General features: G+C 36.9%; 1 protein-coding gene across 1 annotated transcript; it reads left to right on the top strand.

Annotated features, from left to right (window-relative positions):
- The first annotated feature begins 1493 nt into the window (after positions 1-1493).
- LOC113520494 (succinate dehydrogenase [ubiquinone] flavoprotein subunit, mitochondrial-like) lies at positions 1494-22319 on the top strand. The gene is made up of 13 exons (XM_031911481.1): positions 1494-1643; positions 4211-4262; positions 5028-5219; positions 9300-9373; positions 12677-12852; positions 14431-14586; positions 15944-16101; positions 18199-18363; positions 19172-19371; positions 20349-20543; positions 21012-21156; positions 21240-21475; positions 22127-22319. The coding sequence occupies exons 1-13, from the start codon at positions 1626-1628 to the stop codon at positions 22277-22279; spliced, it is 1920 nt and encodes a 639-aa protein (XP_031767341.1). The 5' UTR covers positions 1494-1625; the 3' UTR covers positions 22280-22319.
- Positions 22320-22531: the final 212 nt, after the last annotated feature.

Below are 22531 nucleotides of genomic sequence, written 5' to 3'. Positions count from 1 at the left end.
GCCCTGCACGTTGTTTACGCACACAATTTTGAGTTTTTCATACGTACGAACCCTTGTAATTTGGTGTGAAAGTAATATAGCGGCCCGGCCGGCATTACGCGCCGCTGCGCACTGGACCTCTGGTGGCAATGACTTGTAACTGTATGTAGCGAATTGAAGACTGTATTTTTCATACATTTTATATTTAGTAACATATTTTCCGCATCCTCAGGAGCTGTAATAGAGATTAACGTTTGCTATTTTTTGTGACAACATTTAATAGCATTAAGTATAATACTAGATATAGTATTGTTTAATGGATGATAATGGAATGGTAACCCCACCCGCGCTATCGGTATACACTGGCGGGGCACCAGTGAAGGATGATAGGTGAGGAGATGAAGCAGGTCAGTTAGCCCATCGTGACGAATTTAACAGGAATTGTTCACGATGGTTTCCAGTGGGAACCACGTGGAGGTCGACCTAATAAGGCATATTGCTAGCAATGTGGCTGTCGAACTCCATTACTAACAATCCCTTTCCCTCCAAAAGATATAGTATTAGACATATTAGGTACTAGATCTCCCTGCGACTTCGTTTGTACTGTAATAAATTTCTATAACAATTTTGGTTTCCTACTTTTTTTACACTGTCTATTGTCAAGTAAAACTAATGAGAATTACAATTTATTTTCATTGTTTTTCAATAAATTTAAATTTAAGTTTTTATTTTTTTATTTTATGATTATCCCACCCGTACGGAAAGCAATATCTCCTCAGAAGAACTGGCAAGAAACTCAGTTGTTCCTTTTTGTTATAACAAAAAGCTTTTTTTTTATATAATATCGTCTATAGACATGAGCAGTACCATGGGCATAATACAATATACTGTTTCGTCCATGATACCCTCCATCAGTTGCTATTCCTGAAAATTCAGGTGTTATTCCTTTGTAACCTGTAAATTCACTGCTATATCTCACCCTTGAAACCGAAATACAGCCATGCAAACACAACTGCTTCATGGTAGAAACACGAATAGGACAGAGGTGCCCAAGCAATCGACTTTTGCACAAAGTCTCCATCTGGTGAGTTAGTTCGGCTCTTTTTAATGCGATAACATGCGATTTTTAACATAAATACACATGATGACTTAATACAAAAGTCATATGCAGGAATACCTCTCAAATGTTTTACGATGTATTATTTGTGTTTATGCTGTAAAGCAGTTGTACTTGCACGGATGCATTTCGGTTTAAAGGTTGGGTTTTGGCAGTAAAACTGTAGAGTTAGAGTACAGAGATATAACATCTTAGTCCACAGGAATGCAGCGCATTTTATGTTTAATATATATATATATATATTATAATACATGGATGTACTTACGAAAACTTACCTGTGTAATATTTAATTTAGTACTAAATAGCAATTAGGGGTGAATTTTGAATTTTGACAACAACTTACCTCCTTACAATTATTAAATAATTCATATTCATAATAAAAAAAAAAAAGTTTGACAATCTCAAACAATTAACAGTGCTTAATATTTGAAAAATATTTTCATGATTTTATTATATAATATAATATATGTTTTAATCGGTGATTTTTCAACAAATCAACATATAATTGTGTTATTAAATATTATTTAGTATGACATTTGCTGCAAGAGTGAGTACTTGTTGATGTACGTCTTTTTTTTTAGGTCATTCATGTTTATTTATTTATCTATTTATTTATTTTTACAATCCTTAATCATTTTGGTACTCGATTGTCCTCGCCTGTATTTAGTACCCCTCCATATTCAATCACAAAACACAGACCTGAACCACCGTCATCTACTGATTCTTTCTTAATCATTTAACATATTGCCTACTATATATCTCTTGCATTGAAACTGCTCAATGATATTTTGAGCCAGTATCCGCAATCGGATGTATTTGCCTCCAACTTGCTGGAGTTTCGTCGAGTGACCACAGAGTGTTTGTGTTCACACGTTTTTTGTTTGTGTTAAATCTTTTTATATTATTTTTGTTATTAATATGTAATATTCCTTTTTTATATGTTATTGTACTCAAGCTTTCCTGGGTGAGCGTATTGGAAGACTGTAAGGCCCACCCAGTGGATGTAATAAATAAATAAATAAATATCAATCAATGCATATAATAAAATCATAACTGGTCGCTGTCTGTACATGGAAGATATATTAGAAAAACTACGAGTATTATAGGAACCCAAAACAATCATTTTTAGAATTTTTGTTTGTCAGTATGTTTATGCACGCTAATCTCAGAAACGGCTTAGCCGATTTGAATGCGTTTGCTTCACTTAACATTTAATGTTTATTTCAATTGGTTCATAAATAAGAAAGTTATCTCTCTCTTCGTCCTCTTCATTACTGAAGGTCGTGTCCTTGAAAGGTGTCTGTTGCCTCTCTTATGATGTTATTCCATTTTACACTGTCTTCAGCTTCTCGCAGGGCAGCTGCAATCGACAGTCCCGTAACGGCGGTTACTTAGTCCGACCATCGATTTGGCGATCGTCCGCGTGGTCTTTTTCCCTCTATCTTGCCTACAACCATTAGTTTGTCCAGATTGTCGGACGGTCGTCGAGCAATATGACCGAAGTATCCAAGAATCCTCCGGTAGAAAGTTATATCAATTAAAAAAATGCCCACCCATGCGAAGCCGGGGCGGATGGCTAGTATGATGATATAAATCTGTAAAATATTGTGCAATAATTTTATTACCTACTGCCTGTTCCCTACGGCTCCTTCAGCGTGCATTATATTCACGCGATATATAAAATATCCTATGAGTTAAAGTGAAATATAACTTAATCCTGTGCCGAATTCCATTCAAATCCGTTTAGCCATATAAACGTGATCGAGTGACAAATATTCAAACACATAATTCAAACAAATATACCAACATTTCGAATACATTTTGTCAAAAAAACCGCGCAGCAATAAATTCATTGACGATTTTACAGAAGAATTCACTGTTGAGTAAGTTTTATCATATTTTTCCTTATACATACTAATGCTAGTATTATAAACTAGCGATCCGACCCGGCTTCGCACGAATTGAAAGCATTTTCAAAACTCAATACATAAAAAAAAATGTTTCAGCCAATTCGACAGATCGGTTATTTTATAGCATTTCATATGTGATCCTTTAGATTTATATAACTTTTTTATTTATGAACCGATTGAAATAAAACAAACGTTAAATGTTACGTGGAGCAAGGCACAATGTATAAGTGGAAACCGCATTCAAATCGGTTAAGCACTTTCTGAGATTAGCATGCACAAACGTACAGACAGATAAAAGCCCTCCCTATAATAGTTTTTCTTATATATCTTCGATGTATAGGTAGCGACCAGTTTTTTTTTATACAACTTAGAATGGCAAACAAGCTGACGGCTCACCTGCTGGAAAGTAGTAACCGTCGCCTATAGACATAAGCAGTACCATGGACATAACAGAGTATACTGTTTCGCCCATGATACCCCCCATGCGTTGCCATTCCTGAGGACTCAGGTGTTATACCCTCTGTACCCTGTAAATTCACTGCCACATCCCACCCTACAAACCGAAACACAGTGAAGTTACACAGCATCTTATCATCTGAAAAAAAAACTTTATAAGGTACAAATACACACAAAAATCATTAGTTTTCGATATAACTTGGAATAACATAAAAGCTAATGACCTAACAACGATAACAATCGCCTATAGGCATTAATAGCACCACGGGCTTCACTGGATATACTGTGACGCCCGTTTGAGCACCGCTCGTGCATTGCGGCTTCTGAGAAATGTATTGTTGTATATGTTGCAGTCAAACCTCTTAACCAGTCAAAAGTATTATTGACTAGCAAAATCAGTCAAAAGAGCTTTTAACTGAACAGGTTGGTCAAAACTGGTTTTGACTGAAAATTATTGATTATTATTATTATTACTTTTAACTGACGCTCTTAATCAAAAGTACTGTTAACTACAATCTAAGGTATTTTTTTTGATGGGTGAAAATGGTATGGTAACTCCGCCTGCTAACGGGATACGCTGGCGGAGCACCAGTGAAGGGTGATTGATGAGAATGAAAACAGACCAGTTAGCCCATCGTGATGAATTCACCTAGAATTATATATATATATAGAATATATATATATATATATATATATATATATATATATATATATATATACTCTAATATGCTATTATGATTAATTTCAGAGATTTCTTAATGTTTCCGCGAGAATTTTTCAAGACAAAGTACGTAAAGCATGTAAGTAAACTCTTGACCGTGTGGTTCCGGCATAGAATGGGCCACCCCTTCCTTTTCGATGTGTATCGTAAGAGGCGACTAAGAGAATTCAAAGACCGAGAGATAGGTAGCAGAGTCCCTCTTAAAACAACTCCAAGGCCTAACTGCGGTTTCTTACCCGTCTGCTAAGCGTGACAACTGGCAATCTTCCCCCTCCCCCTACCCTCCCACCAATAGAGGAGGTTTATATCCAGCAGTGGACAATTAACAACTGACATGGTATGTAAGTGGATGTGTGGTCCCGGCATAGAACGGACCACCCCTTCCTATCCCGTGGGTGATTGATTGAGTGATCCCGATCCTTTTAGATACAAAAAGAATATTCCAAGTAAGAAACACAATAAAAATACAACTGAATTGAGAAACTCCTTCTTTTTGAAGTCGGCTAATATATATATATATTCTTTATATATAATTTTTCTTTATATATATAAATTCTATACAAAAACAATTATCGATAACTTTAATCCGGAGGGTTGTATCAATTGAAGAGAATGGAACTGTTGTGAATTAAGTATATAAAATTGTTAATTGTATTGTACTTACATACCATCATCATTATCATCAGCCTTATGCCCAGCAGTGGACAGTTAAATGCTGTATAACGATAACGAGGGGTGCCATGGATGTCACAGTGTATTCTGTACCGTCTATGGCGCGCTTTCCATCAGGTGGGACCCGTCAACCTGTTTGCCATTCTAAATAGACATCGCGAAAAACCTTCAGATACTCACCGTTGGAAGTCGTACGTGATAAATCACCACTGCCACGACGTGCTGATCATCGGGGCTGGTGGTGGGGGGCTCCGGGTGGCTGTTGGCTTGGCTGAGCAGCAGTTCTCCGTTGCCCTGGTCTCCAAAATCTTCCCCACCCGGTCCCATACCATCGCGGCGCAGGGTGGCTTAAATGCTGCTATAGGTACGTACTGAAAGGTCAGGCGCGAGTCGAACTCGCACGCCAAGGATTCCGTACATAAATATTTAAATGTGACGTACAAATGACCTTTATTGCATTTCCCATATGAAATGGACGTTTAATCATCATCATTATTGATTGATTCGTAAATTCTTATGGTGGACCATAATTGTGTTTAAAAATAGGATTGCAAAAACTACGTTTGCGAGATTTTGGAGGTATTTTGATAATTTCTCAAAAAATAGCACCTTTTTTGAAGCACTATTTTAGCACCTTGTTAGAAACGTTCTTTTATTGTTTCTGTAATATCACGTATTAAGTGCAAATAAGAATATATATATATATATATATATATATATATAAATATAAAATTCTCGTGTCACGGTGTTTGTTACCAAACTCCTCCGAAACGGCTTTACCGATTTTTATGAAATTTTGTGTGCATATTGGGTAGGTCTGAGAATCGGCCAACATCTATTTTTCATACCCATCAATGATAAGGGTGACCCTCCCCAAAATATTTTTTTTTTTTACAAACAAATTTTTCCATTTTTATTTTATTATGATTTAGCATTGAAAAATACATACAACTTTAAATTTTCATCGTTTTACGATCAACCCCTGTATTTTAATTGCGATTTTTATATTTCGCAATAAGTGGTAAAACAACGTTTACGGGGTCAGCTAGTTATATTATAAACTGTAATTATTTCATAATTTTCACTTGAGTATCTTTGGTATCTCCAAGTACAGAATGTTTTTTCTTTTAATTTTTTCAACCATAACTAAAAATTACACAACATAAAAATAAATAAAAATCTCTTCTGAAATGTTCAAATGAAGGCCTTTCTTAAAGAAAGGCCTTCATTTCTGAAGCATTATGTCATCGTGATTGTGGACCTAGTCTAGGCTCAGCAGAGAAGAGAGATTGTTAGTAATGGGGACGTTAATCCCCATTGCTGGCAATATACTTTATTAAGTCGACTGCCACGCTGTTCTCCCTGGAAACCATCGTGATTAATTCTTGTTGACTCCGTCATAATGGGCTAATTGTGGGGTTACTCTTGAAATAAGAGGGAAAATTTATACAAAAGTCGTTTGCTTAGCTACCTCTGTCCCATTCGTGTTTCTACCGTGAAGCAGTTGTGTGTACATGGCTGTGTTTCTGATTGAATGGTGAGATATGGCAGTGAATTTACAGGGTACAGAGGAATAACACCCGAGTCCTCGGGAATGGCAACGCATAGGAAGTATCATGGGCGAAACAGTATACTCTGTTATGTCCACGGTACTGCTCGTGTTTATAGGCGACGGTTACCACTTTCCATCAAGTGGGATGTCAGCTTGTTTGCCATTCCATGTTAAAATTGAGACATTGTGTACTCTCGAATTGCAATACTAGCGACATAATGGTTCCATATTGTTCTGATAGATGCATACTAATGTAACTTGTCAATGCAAACTATTGTAAACCGATCCTAATTATAATCTAATTACAAACTGTAGTTCCATTAATGCAGTATAGAATTGTCATTAGCAATTGATTGGATTGATAATAATTGACTGAATTCAAGAGTATACCTGTTGATCTGGTTTCGTCCTCGCCTATCACCACTCACTTGTGCCCCAAACGTATACTTTTTATTGGGTTTTTTTAATGGGTGATAATGGAATGGTAATCCCACCCGGGCCATCGGTATACACCGGCGGGGCACCAGTGAAGGATGGTAGGTGAGGTTTTTTTTTTGATGGGTGCAAATGGTATGGTAACCCCGCCTGCGCTAACGGGATACACTGGCGGAGCACCAGTGAAGGGTGGTCGCTGAGAATGAAAACAGGCCAGTTAGCTCATCACGATGAATTCATCAAGAATTAACTATGATAGTTTCCTAGGGGCTCCGCGAGAAGGTCGACCTGGCTGGGTATATTGCTAGCAATGGGATTCAGTCTCCATTACTAATAATCCTTTTCCCCCCTGGTAGGTGAAGTTGAAGCAGGTCAGTTAGCCCACCGTGACGAATTCATATAAATATTAAACATAGAATAAATAATTAAATAAAATAAAAGACGGATTATGATGGGCATTAATACACCATATATGATGCTTTTGATACAGCATTCATATAAAAAAAAAAACAATATACGCTCACGACTGCATTTCCATAATTGTATCCAATTTGTACAATATAACAAGTCCTTTGTTATTATGCAAGTAACAATAGTGAGATTAGAGTTTGCATAGAATTTAATTGGAACTATAGAGGACATCGGATGTAATAGACAACTATTTAACCACGAGATTCCATAAAGTTGTTTAGTTTTGTGTAATTAGCGTAAAATTAATTTAAGTTCACCTTCGCCATTGATTATGTTATCTATCGAGAATGTTGAATTAATTTATTGAAGGTAAAACAATAGAAATATGGTATACAAATTCTGAATGTATTTCAAATGCAAATGAAACTAAAAAGTTAAGTAGTTAATTCTATAAGTAAGAAAGATTATTTAGAAAAAGTTAATAGATCTTTTTTTTTTTTATACAACTTAGAATGGGAAACAAGCTGACGGTTCACCTGATAGAAAGTGGTAACCGTCGCCTATAGACATGAGCAGTACCATAGACATAACAGAGTATACTGTTTCGCCCATGATACCTTCCATGCGTTGCCATTCCTGAGAACTCAGGTGTTATTTCTCTGTACCCTGTAAATTCACACCATATCAAAGCCAAAATTTTAATTTGTATGTATTTTTCAATGCAAAATTAAAGTAAAATAAAAATAAAAAAAAATGTCAGAAAAATAAATTTTGGGGGTGGGTCACCCCTATTCATTGAGGGGTATGAAAAATAGATGTTGGCCGATTCTCGGTCCTATCCAATATGTACACACAATTTCATGAAAATCGGTAAAGCCGTTTCGGAAGAGTTTAGTGACAAACACCGCGACACGAGAATTTTATATATTAGATATATTTATATTATATGCTACATAGAAATAAAACAATACAACTTAGAAAAAATGTATACAATCTTTTTGTAAATGTCTAAAAGTATTAGTTAAACCTACAACGTCGTTATAAATTTTAAATAGACTTTGCACTGGGTTTCAAAAATCGATGGTGGTGTGCAAAGAACGGGGTCGCTCCCCATTAGAATTTGCGCCCCATAAAAAAATAAAAAAATACTTGAGAAATTATTGACGACCGGGGTGAAATGAAACTCGTTGCGACCCCTAGGATCCTGCCCTCCGGTGTTATTCAACCCTCGCGAACGGGCCTGTTCCACGCACCCCTTGCATCTCTTTTAGACGGACCTGTTTGTAAATTAAAAAGTATTTATGTTGCCACACGTCTGATGAAGAAAGGCAGCATGTTTAGAGTCTCATATTTTCTCATGGAATAAACATATGCATTTAGATAAAAAATAATTTGATACTTTATCAAGAGTACCCAATATTTAAAAACTTTAAATAAACACTCCAGAGGGATACTTTGTACAAAAGTCGTTTGATTGGGTACCTCTGTCTACCTTGTGTTTCGGTTTGAAGGGTGTGAATTTACAGGGTACAGAGGAATAACATCTGAGTCCTCAGGAATGGCAAAGCATGGGGGGTGTCATGGGCAAAACAGTATACTCTATTATGTCCATGGTACTGCTCATGTCTATAGGCGACGGTTACCACTTTCCATCAGGTGGTCCGTCAGCTTGTTTGACATTCTAAGTTGTATAAAAAAAAAACACGACTCTAAAATGCCCAGACCCCAAGATATATTAGAAAAGTTCATGTTTTATCAGATCACATCTGCTCTTACTGGTAACTTATCGAGGTAGATCTCAAATAATAGTGTAGTCAAGTACCTATTGCTATTTCATTTTTATCTATTAAAGAAATCCATATTTTTCGAATTATCCTAATGAATAGAAGGTATTCATAAAAACCAAAACGTTCTACGAGAACATACTATAAAGTATTTTATCACTATAAAATTAAAAAGTACCAGTTATAATAACTAACTAGTACTAGTTATAGTAACTAGTTATAAAAATAAGAACAAAAATAAATCTTTAACATTGATCAACAGGTAGCATGCATGAAGACAAATGGCAGTGGCACTTTTACGACACCGTGAAAGGTTCAGACTGGCTCGGAGATCAGGTAAGGTGTGGATTTGACAACGCAAAAAACACCGATAGCGAACTCAACAGTATTGATAAGGGACCAACAGGGAAGCGACATCTATCAAATGCAAAAGAAATACTAATATGAACACACATAAATGATACCGGGACAATCGTACACTTTTTCGGTTTTTTTTTTTTGTTGGCACTTTCTTCCACGCACAACCACTCTTTGGAATCAATTTCCAGCAGCAGTATTTCCGAACCGATACGACAACATGACCTTCAAGAAAAGAGTATATTCCTTTTTAAAAGGCCGACAGCACACCTGTAATGCCGCTGGTGTTGTGGGTGATCGTGGGTGGCGGTAGTCACTTACCATCAGGTGAGCCGCATGCTCGTTTGCCCCATGCGTTGTAAAAAAAAAATTCAATTTGGTTTACCTAAGAAAAAAGAATTACATAGAAGCAATATAAACAGTAAATCATATGGTTGCCTCTTTTCTTCTCATGCTAATATTATAGTTTTCGTCAAAACATAGTGTGAGTCAAGAGGAAGGTTTATACATATAGTTTAATATTATTTTGTGTTTATTTCTTGAAATAATGACATTGAAATAATTAACATGTCGTAAGTAATGAAGTCGACTGAGAGCATTCATCGAAGACGATGTCTATTCTGTTTGAGATATAACAAAACAATGTACGGTGAGATTGTTTATCTTTTATAGGTCTATAAAAAGTTTGCGATGGTATGTATATGCCTATCTTTCAAAGATAGCTTACTATATTCATTTAATCTATACTTGATGTAACAAACTGATGGGAAAAAATTATGCATATATAGATAGATAGATAGATAATTTATTTACATCACTTACAATAAAAAGAGATAAAAGAATACGTGTACAAAAAAAAAAAACAAAATGCACAAAAGAAGTAACAATTTTTCCCCTTCATGTGTGTGCCACAGTAACACAAAATGGTCACAACTCAGCTTACTGCTTTGCCTTCAAAAGAGCAAAACACTGATATTCTGTTGTGACTAAAAGCCAGCTGCGAAATTCCTTAATAAATATGGGGAAAATAAAAAGAAATATTGATAAAAAACATTGTCTATGTCCATTACGTTCACTATTATTTAGTATTTTATTCTAAATAAATAACTAATACCATTATAATAAGAAGGGTATATGCTCTTCTACTTATCGAAGCCTGAGCGAGTCGCCAGTTAATAATATTCCTATTTTAAATTAAATTAAAAAAAAAAAAATAGTTGAACGAGAGCAATTCCCTGGACACGTTAGATTAATAAAAAAAAAATTATTCATAACGCAGAATCGAGTATCTGCAACCTATTTTTTTTTTTTTTTTTTTTTTTATTTTTGTTCTGCAATAAACACGGTTTTGCTCTGCAAATAAAAAAATAGAGCTTCACTTGTCACAAAGGAAAAACGGAAGTAATAATCTACGGCAAATAGATCTATTAAAGTGTTTTCCAGTCGGCCATGATATCGCGGAAGATGAAAAGGAAATATATATATTTGGAAAACAGATACAGGTATTTGCAGTGAGATAAAAACCATAAAAACTTACCAGAGGGAGACTTTGTACAAAAGTCGATTGTTTGGGTACCTCTGTCCTATCCTAGTGTTTCAACCGTGAAGCAGTTGTGTTTGCATGGCTGTGTTTCGGTTTGAAGGGTGGGATATGGCGTGAATTTACTGGGTATAGAGGAAAAACACCTAAGTCCTCAGGAATGGCAACGCATGGGGGGGGGGGTATCATGGGCGAAACATTATACTTACTCTTTTATGTCCATGGTACTGCTCATGTTTATAGTTGACGGTTATCACTTTCCATCAAGTGGACCGTCAGCTTGTGTGCCATTCTAAATTGCATAAAAAAAAGATTAAATTTATTTTACAAAAATTCAATTAAAATATATTTTTGTTTATTTCATACAATAACCGTTTATTGCATACTAGCAAATAGCCTGCTACTGAAGTAGAAAAAGTACTACTTCTAGATGGCGCCTTAAGATGAAACATACACCAGATATTAAGTTACATCTTCAGGAATACAACTGTGAAAACCGCATCCATTTTGGTGCAGTAGTTTTGGCGTAATGCCGAAACAAACATACAGACGGAATGAAAATTTTTAAAAATTGTTTTGACAACTATTGGGCTTATTAAAACCCTTATTCATCATCATCATATCACTGTTCACTGCTGAACATAAGTCTCCCCTTTTGGGAGAAGGGGGGTTGCCAGCAATTGTCACGTTTGGCAGGCGGATTGGCAACCGCAGTTAGGTTTTGGAGAAGTTTTAAGAGGGACGCTGCTGCCCATCTCTCGCCCTCCTTTAGGCGCTTCTAACGACACCCACGTGAAAAAACGGGGTGGTCTATTCTATGCCGGGGGACCACATGGCCAGCAAATATTGTTTAGTTAGTGTATTATTTATTCTAGTGGGACGCCTAAACATCTACTGAACCCTTGTCTATTGCAAGTTTAACTTTATTGTAGTAAAATAAACTATAAAGCCACAACGATTACAATAACGTTATAACGTTTAAATTAACACGTTAAAAACTAGTTATGATTAACAGTGAAACGACAGTGTTACATTATCACAGCGCTTTATGTCCGTGACCTACATAAATAGTGCTGCGACCGTGACACCACTTTAATGGGAAATGATGCTGGATACAGGTGGTTTATATATAGCTATATTTATATATTTTAATTACAATATATATTAGCCCAATAATAAATATATAAAATATCAGTTATTCCATATTTAATGTCGAAATAAATCGCGATCGAAATTAATCTAGTTATTTGATCGGTATCCGTACGGTGATATCGAAATGGTTGATTACCTTTTTTCCATCATCGATGTTTAAAAAAACCCAATATATAGATATTGGACAGTTAAAGTCTGATATGATGAAACGATATTTAATCACTTAGGCAGATTTTTGTTAAACACTGTTTAGACAGAGTCTTAAATATTTTTTTTTTATGTAAAATCGATAGATTCCAAATTTGTGAGTTCTAATAAGACTACGTAGCAAATACGTTCCGACTGTCTGTCCGATGATGATAAACACCGTTAACAACGCTACGCTACGCTACCGCATAAAGTATTTCAGTCGTGGGCGTAGGTATATAGTTTTTATTTAAATACTTAATCAGATCACTTGGGTTGTCAATACGCACCATGATATTTCTTTTATTTCAAGTGTTAAAGCCAGGGTGTTCGCTTACCACCAGGCGAGCCGTATGCTTGACCGTCACCATATTTATAAAATAAACAAATATTCCTTCCCACAGGACTCGATACACTATTTGACTCGGGAAGCTCCGTCCGTAGCGTTTGAACTGGAGAACATGGGTATGCCGTTCTCGAGGACCCAAGATGGTAAGATCTACCAGCGATCGTTCGGCGGCGCGACCACTCACAACGGCACGAAATCGGCGGCTAAAAGGACTTGCTGTGTAGCTGACCGGTAAACTCGCCATTTATACTAATATTTATATATATAATAAAAACTGTATAAGTTACATAAAAAAAGAGGCTAAAACCGAGTCAAGAGGATGTTAGAAGTGAAATAGAACATATCTAGATTTTTTCCCCAAATTATTTGTTTCTCTGTCTGTTTGTTGACGGGCTAATCTACGAAACTGTTTGACCGATTGAAATGAAATTTTGCACGGTAGTACCTTACATCCCCGGTCAACATTTGTATACCCTTTCCCATAAAAAAATGCACTAATAAAAAAAAATTAGTTAACTGTATTTTAATCAGTGATGTAAATAAACGTAAATTTTATATGATAATGCATTTGCAATGCTAGCGCCATCTATTGAAATCAATGTAACTAATAAGGCTTAGACGAAGCGAGCTCGAAAATGCTTGCTTATGACACAGTTATTTTTTGTTGAAAGCAACGTAGTGCTGCCATCTCTCGGGTGGTGTGTATATAAATATAAGCGATAAAATGCCGCTTTTATTTTTAAAAGCATAACTCTTACTATACGTCGCCCCATCTCTCGGATCTCGTAAATTCCTTTTCACATTTTTGATTTTGTATTAATCGGGAATAAAGCACACAAAATAAAAAATAGACATTCTGGCATTTATTACTTAACAATGCAGATGTGATGTTTGTGTTTTCTATAAAAATAAAAATTAATGTATAAAAACACTATGCGGTCAATATTTAAGCGAATCGTTATTTTTGTTATACAAATGAATAGCGCCATCTACCATGTGGTTGTGGAAACACAACGTAAAACATTTCGCATCATCTATGCTATCTTATAATTTCGTTTTATAGCGGGAAAAATGTTTATGTCAAATATGACGGGGAAACGCGGGATTATTATTTTTTTCTTAATATTTTTTTTTTATATTGTTGTTGCTGTTATAATAATACAGTTATTGTAATGAAATGGACTAAACGTTAAAGCCATTTTGTTGGTCTACAAAAAATGGGAAAGCCTTATTATTTTATATTATAACTAGTTAACGCCCGCGACTTTGTCCGCAGGGTATATGTTATTCCTGTTTAGTATACCTACCTAAATATTGTCTGAGAATTTTAGACCAAAAATTAAATGCCATGACAACTCACTCTTTGAAAAAATCTGGATGAGTTCATTTATTTTCTACGTACAAACATTTGACCTCTACAGTTTTATTATATGTATAGAGGATTAAATATGCCTGAATATAAAATTTCGAAATCGGTCGCGTGTATAATTAATAAAAACGTTTTCATAATGGCATTAGAACAAATAACGAATGTTTTGAATAATATTATATATCTGATTGATACAATGAAGTACCCTTGAAAAGTCACAGCACTATCTGTTAATTGGAAACTGAGGGCCTACCATGAAATATTATCCGAAACTTCGGGACCGAACGAAACAAAAATGTTAAAATTATATAATAAAAACCGTTTTAAAATATTTAAAAAAGTTAAGAGTTATAGATCCATTTGCTGTGCCGATTTCGGTATGAACGTAAACACGAAAATTCTAAATTTGATTACATGGTAGACCCCTTGATTGTTTACAGTACGGGTCACTCGCTCCTGCATACTCTATACGGATATAGCACTAAGTACAAACAAGTGGAACACTTCATAGAATTCTTCGTGTTGGATCTTCTGGTGCAGGACGGCGAGGTGGTTGGTGCTGTTGCTATTGACATGGACGACAGCAGTCTGCACAGGTTTGTTTTAGCAATAAAAAGAAATAAAGTAGATAATAATAATACATTTATTTTCTGTGATTTTGAGTATAAAACATTAGATTTTATAAATTAAAAGTTTACCAGAAGAAGACTTTATACAGAAGTCGATTGGTTGGGTACCTTTGTCCCATTCGTGTTTCTACCGTGAAGCAGTTGTGTTTGCATGGCTGTGTTTCGATTTGAAGGGTGGGATATGGCGTGAATTTACTGGGTACAGAGGAATAACACCTGAGTCCTCAGGAATGGCAACGCATGGGGGGTATTATGGGCGAAACAGTATACTCTGTTATGTCCATGGTACTGCTCATGTCTATAGGCGACGGTTACCACTTTCCATCAGGTGGGCCGTCAGCTTGTTTGGCATTGTAAATTATATAAAAAAAAACCTTACAATATCTACTTTAAATCAAGTGTGCAAATATTGATAAAATAAAGGTGATATTAATTTTAATTTTAAATTTTTAAAAGCATTATAAAATATTTTTTTAAGAATAAACATTACGTACAATTCAGGGCTGTAGCTAGACCCAAGTTTAAGGTAGGGCAAAATAGCTTTTTGGTAATAATAATAATAATAATAATAATAATCTTTATTTCAAACAGTAGATTACATAATTGATTAACAACGGTCCCCATATGGGTCGAGCCTGTATCTGGGGAACCTATTAACTAATATGGATAAATATAATTTTAATATAAATATATATAATAATTTGTAATAGTTTGTGTGTGTAGTTGTGTGTGTCTGTGTGCGTGTGTGTGCGTGCGTGCGTGCGTGTGTGTGTGTGTGTGTGTGTGTGTGTGTGTGTGTGTGTGTGTGTGTGTGTGTGTGTGTGTGCGTGCGTGCGTGCGTGTGTGTGTGTGTGTTCGTGCGTGCGTGCGTGCGTGCGTGCGTGTGTGTGTGTGCTCGTGCGTGCTTGCGTGCGCGTGTGCGTGTACGTGTGCGTGTGTGTTGTGCGCTTGCATTTCAATAAATATTTTAGAAAACAGGTCTGGTCTGGTAACACAGAAACCATAATTAAATGACTTCGAAAGAGCGAATCATCTATCTAATTTTCTTAGGCCTTTCGTTTTAAGATAGGGCATTATCCCTAAAACATTGATTAAATTATGAAGGAATGAAAATCAATTATTTTATTTATTGTTAAATAATAACTAAATAACGAATTGTAGTGTCAATAGTAATATCTATTTCGTATGAGAAATACAGTAAATGTCGTATATATATATATATATATATATATATATATATATATATATATATATATATATTGGTTTCATTAATAAGTATGCCATGCTCCGCTCCCTAAGTTTTTTTTCTTTTTTATTTATACAGATTCCAGGCAAAGAACACAGTGATAGCCACAGGCGGTTATTCGAGAATGTATTTCTCTTGCACTGCAGCGCACACATCGACAGGCGACGGATGCGCAATGGCCACCCGGGCGGGCATCGCGCTGCAAGACATGGAGTTCATACAATTCCATCCAACTGGTTACTTATTACTACTTTATTATTATTTTTTAAATTTTTACAAAATTCACATCTCCCCTCTTAAGGAAAGGAGATGACAACTAACCCCCGGCAGAAGCACAGTCGGCCGGGGTTTAGGGCCCCAGGGAGAGAAACCGGCGTACAATGCGGGCAGAATCTAAGAGCACCGCTTTCTGCATCTTTCCCGGGAGTGAGCCGCCTCGGAATCGGACCGGTTGGGATAAGACCTTTCACCGACAAAACGATTGGAATAATTTCGGTGGACGCCACCCCCCACATTTCGTTCACCTCGTGAGCCAGGTCGAGATATTTTCTCTTTTTCTCGGTTTCAGCTTTTACGAGGTTCTCGTCATGCGGTATGGTGACTTCCACCAAAAACACACTCGAGAGTGCCCGATTCATCACCACGATACCAGATTTGTTCGCGAGAACTGTCTTGTCCGTAATGATGGATCGGTCCCAGTAGAGCCTGACGCTGTTACTTTCGAGGACCGGCATGGGCTCGTACTTATATTATTGTAGGGCAACCTCTCATTCGCGAAGCCATACTTCAGAGCTAGTTCTTGATGGAGTATTTTGGCTACCTGGTTGCGTCTGTGCAAGTACTCAGTGTTGACAAGAGCTGCCGTTAGCTGGCCACTGCTGAATATAAGCCTTCCCCATAAGGGGAGTTTTACCAGTAGTTGCCACGCTTGGCAGGCCAACCCAACTGCAGTTAGGCTTTCAGCGATGTTTTAAGAGAGACGCTGCTACACATCCCACGCCCTTCCTTAGTCGCCTCTTATGACATCCACGGGAAAGGAAGTGGTGGTCCATTCTGTGCCGGTCACACACGGTGATTTATTAAAAAAAATTCATTTATAAGCACATAATTTATAAGCGAAGCAAAAAATTTGTAAGTGGTTTTATATGCCTCTACGGTGAAAAGGCAACGAACTCAGCATTAAGCTACGGAGTAACCGTAGCGCTGACATCTTGCTGGTACCTTGTAAAAAGAATGAAAATTTACTTCGAAATTAATAATTTTCCCGTTGAAATGTTATATATAGTTCCTAACCTCTTATTTTTTTATGCAACTTACTGGTATTCTACGAGTCAAACAAGCTGACGGTCCATCTGTAAGTCGTAACCGTCGCCTGTAGACATGAGCAGTGCCATGGATATAACAGAGTATATTGTTTCGCCCATAATACCCTTCATACGTTGCCATTCTTGAGGACTTGGGTGTTATTCCTCTGTACCCTTATGTAATTTTGTGTAAAATTAAGTGTGAAGTATAGTTAGATACGAGTATATATTATAAATAACAGTATAGCCCTAAAGAACGTTGGTTAATTTTTTTACGTTAATTCCTTCACATTTATCTATTAAGGTCAATGTTCTTAACGTTTAGGTACCAATACGCATGCGTGGGCACTAAATCGTCGTTATAATAATTAAGCTATTAAATAAATATTAATATACAATTAAAATATTATCATCGGCTTCAGTTCGTATACTCAGCCACTAAGCTAATCACTGTTCTATTACATCATATTGATGAATAATCCACGAAATAACCCTTAATTTTTAGTATTTTATTTATCATCATATCAGTCTTTAACTGTCCACTGCGGAATGTAAGCCTCCCCATTGGGAGGTTCTGCCAGTCGTAGCCACGCTTGACAGGAGGATTGGCAACCGCAACCAGGCTTTAGAGATGATTCAAGAGAAGTTAGAAGAGAAACGCTGCTGCCCATCGCTTGTCCTCCCCTAGTGACCTCTTACGACACCCACGGGAAAAGAAGGGATGGCCTATTCTATACCGGGACCACCAGATATCGTAAGTCGAGGGATGGGCAGCAGCGTCCTTCTTAAAACATCACCAAAGACTAATTGCAATTGATGACCTTTCTGCTAAGCGTAGTCAATATTGGCACCCCCCCCCCCCGATGGGGGCGGCCTATTTTCAGCAGTGGACAGTTAATAGCTGATATGTGATGGTAATGATGATATTTTTTCTTCAATTATGATCACTTTTAAAAAATTACAAGTAAAAAAAAAACAAATTGTAAATGTTAACATTCTGCATGTGACTACTTGGAAATCTGTCTACAGGTATGTACGGATCTGGGTGCTTGATGTCAGAAGGCTGTCGAGGGGAAGGAGGATACTTGATTAACAGCGAAGGCGTTCGGTTCATGGAGAAATATGCACCGAAAGCCAAAGATCTGGCTAGTCGAGACGTCGTTTCCAGGTCTATAGCTACGGAAATTCGCCAAGGTGTGTAGGGAGCTTCTCGCGTGATGATGCAGTAGGACGTATTGAAATCCTCAAAGGTTTGGGAAAAGATATTGTAGGAAACAAATAACAATATAGAGTAGAAAGAGTTGACATAAATCCTTATATTAAGACCAGCGTGGTAATAGGAAGTTAAAGAGATTTTCTTTTGAAGATAGTGCTATGCCAAGATGTAAGGTATACTTTATAAGTTAAGGTAAGTTTATAAGTTGAAAGAGTAAGCAAGGGTGTCAAATAATGGACGGCGATCCCCTACAAACAAATATATGGTGAACCCATGACAATGATCATATCGAAAATTATGCTGGCAATAGATGGGTGCATGCTCCTCAGGACCGTTATTTGCTGCAGTTCGTAGAAAATCTATATGCAACATTGAATAATGGAATAATTAGAGTTAAAATGATGATGACTTTGACGTTCCTTTATTTACTGATGACAATTGTCAATAAATTGTACAGTACAGATTCGAGTGTTTTACGTCAGTTTGTTTGTCATATAATCATTAGTTGAAAATGTAAATTATTCTCATTCACAAGGATTCGAGTTCTTTTTGTAATAGACGAGAATGCACTTTTAACCCTGTCTGCGCTATCGTTATGCGCTGGTGGAGCACCTGTGAGTGATGACAGATAAGGATGAATGCAGGTCAGTTGGGCCATCGTGACAAATTCCACAAGAAATAACCAAGATGGTTTCAGAAGGGAACCACATGGACGTCAATCTGCTAGAGTATATTGCTAGCAATGGGGCAATTAGACTCCATTATTAACAATCTATTTGCTCCTAGGTCGAGGAGTTGGTCCGAAAAAAGACCATATGTATCTACAACTGCATCATTTGAAACCTGAAATCATCAGAGATAGATTACCTGGCATTGCGGAGACTGCGCACACGTTCACTGGCGTCGATGTGTTCACTCAGCCTGTGCCAATCATACCCACCGTTCACTACACTATGGGAGGGATACCTATCAATTACAAAGGCGAGGTACAGTGTTTTAATTCAGATTTTGTTTCAATTAAAACAAAAAGTTCCCGTGTCGTCCCATCATAGAATAGGCCACCTCTTCCTTTCCCATGGGTGTCATAAGCAGGGACTAAGGGAGGGCAAAGGATGGACTCTCTCTTAAAACATTTTTTTTTTCAAACAACTTAGAATGGCAGACCAGCTGATGGCCCACCTGATAGAAAGCGATAACCGTCGCCTATAGACATGAGCAGTATCATGGACATAACAGAATATATTATACGAACTCGGGTGTTATTACTGTACCTTGTAAATTCACGCCATATCCCACCCTTCAAGCCGAAATACAGCCATGCAAACACAACTGCTTTACGGTTGAAACACGAATGAGACAGAGGTACCCAAGCAAACGACTTTTGTACAAAGTCTCCCTCTGGTAAAATATCCACAGTTGAAGCTTACCATGAGGTGAGCCACATCTCCATGTGACTCACCTGATGGTAAGTAATTACCGCCGCCCATGATCACCCACAACACCAAAGGCATTGCAGGTTTGCTACCGACCTTTTAAAAAGGAATATGCTCGTTTCTTGAAGGTTATGAAGTTCTTGCGCAAAAGAGTAACAAATATCCACCCATTTGACAAACTTTCGCATAATTTTTCAATCGCCATGCTTTATTCTCATGTTTGACCTATATTCGTTTAATCAAGATGGTCTCTTTTTTACGAAATACAATCTTAAATTATGCAAGAGTCTTCCCTCTTTTGTATCGTCTTGATTAATTTTGTCGTTATCAGAATTGGTTTATTGTTGAAAGAAATTATATATTAAAGTTCTAAAAATATTTTTTGCAAACATGATCGCTCACCGGACGCTTGTTGTCCTATTCGCTACCATTGTTCATGGAGAGACTTTGATACGACTTGAAATGCCAAACAAATATCTGATGGAAAGTTATACGATACGCAGACTATTTGGGAACTTTGAAATGTCCAGGTGTTAGTCCACCAGAATGGCCGTGACTGCACGGTCAAGGGTCTGCACGCTGTCGGAGAGGCGGTGAGCAACTGTCACGGTGCCAATCGGCTCGGTGCCAACTCCATTCTGGATATTGTTGTTTTTGGCAGGGCTATAGCGAACAATATCAGCAAGTTGTTCAAGCCAGGGGAGAAACAGCCGATTTTGAAGGACGTGAGTTTATTGTTATTGTAACTACTTTACATACAAACGTAGTGCCTATCTCTATAGGTTCTGCCCGGCATTGTGGTAAGCAGAAATAGTAGAATACTAAAAGCTCCAATTCAAAAATACTTGTACCTTCTTCATCTCCTTCACAGTGATCAATCTATTGAGACATCCGCAAATTAAGAAATGACTTGACCCTTTTGTAAAATCTACAGTTTCTTTTTTTTAAATATCATTACAGCTATCCTATTAATATTTAGGGCATTTGATACTAAATCAAGCACAATTTTTATATTATACATTAATATTTAACGCCAGGTTGCACACAGTTTAAATTTTTCTCTAACTCTTAATCACATATCTTGCAAAAAGTCGAGGCAGTCTGTATAAAAAGAAATAATTCTTCCTATATCGGATCTCTGATGTAAGATGTGAGGAGCTTCATAGATTAATATATAATTCTCACTTCTTCAGGATATATGCGATGCATCATTAGATAATTTAGAAAAAATCCGCAATAGTAATGGATGCGCGCCAACTGCTGAGTTAAGAGAAGCGATGCGAAACACCATGCAAACTAAGTGCGGTGTCTTCAGAGAAGCCAAACTTTTAGAGGAAGGTTAGCTTAGTACTTATGTTATTTTAGAAAGCAATGTTATTATTCAAATATTGCTTCTATATGCTGCTCTCGTCTGTCACCAGGCGAAAAAGAAATCCAGCAATGGTTCAAAACCTTCGATCAGATTCGAGTCACAGATCGGCGTCTAAACTGGAACAGCGATCTTATTGAAACTCTAGAGTTGCAAAACATGCTGCAAATGGCAGTTCAGGTCGTCGCTGCAGCAAAGAATAGAACTGAGAGTAGAGGAGCGCATTTTAGAGACGACTTTCCTAAAAGAGAAGATGAAATGGACTATAGCAAACCCACAAAAGATCAGGTAACAATGATTTATTAACCAACTATGGTAATATTAGACTAGAATCCTTCTCATATTGGAAAGCATCCATAATCATCAATGGAATATAAGTTTTTAAGAAACCGAATACAAATAGCCAAGACTTCATCCTCACCTATCGTCTTTAACTGATGCCCCACTAGTGTTTAACATCAGCGCAGGTGGGGTTACCATTTCATTATCATCCATTAAAAAAATGGGTATAATACTGTCTGTTGCTGGCAACATTTCCAGCTAGCCTTTTTTTATATTATTGTTTTTTTTGGCCATTGCTTCTTTACATAGTCTACTATTACCTAGTTTCATTTTTATGAAGTTATAGTAAAATATAATATCGGCTATGTGGCCCCAGCATATAATAAGCCAGCACTTCCTTTCCCGTGGGTGTCGTAAGAGATGACTAAATGAAAGCGGAGGATGTGCAGCAGCGTCCCAATTAAAACATCTCCAAAGCCCAACTGCGGATGCCAATCCGCCTGGCAAGCGTAGCAACTACAAGCAAAACTCCCCAAAGGAGAGCTTATATTCAGCAGTGGACAGTAAAGGCTGATAATGATGATGAAAGTATAATATTATATTTATAAACGGCCGCTAGATCTGACAGGTTGTTTAAATTTCCTATACTGTTTTCAGACCAAAAAACCCTTAAATAAACACTGGAGGAAGCACTCTCTGACCACAGTGGATCTTTGTACCGGACAAGTTATAATCAATTACCGTCCGGTCATCGATGCAACTCTTGATGACGAGGTTCAGTCAATTCCACCAGCGCCCAGGGTCTATTGAATTCGTTTATTGCCACTGCACCACATTACCTACAGCTCTAGTTGCTTCTAATTGTATAAAATAAATTTTACTATACAAATTATGTTTATCTTTTCAAATTTGTTCTAATTTATTTAAAATATTCAATTCTTTTACAAAAATATTATTTTTAATAGTAATTGCTGTGAGCTCCTGTATTCTATAAATAGGCCACCCCTTCCGTTTCCATAGATGTTGTAAGTCGCGACTAAGGGAACATAATGGGAGGGATGG

Source organism: Galleria mellonella, unplaced genomic scaffold, assembly GCF_026898425.1.
Source record: "Galleria mellonella isolate WM207_F2 unplaced genomic scaffold, CSIRO_AGI_GalMel_v1 utg33, whole genome shotgun sequence".
NCBI classification, from domain to species: domain Eukaryota; kingdom Metazoa; phylum Arthropoda; class Insecta; order Lepidoptera; family Pyralidae; genus Galleria; species Galleria mellonella.
Note: the sequence above shows the minus strand (reverse complement) of the source record. Positions and strands in the feature narration are given on the sequence as shown.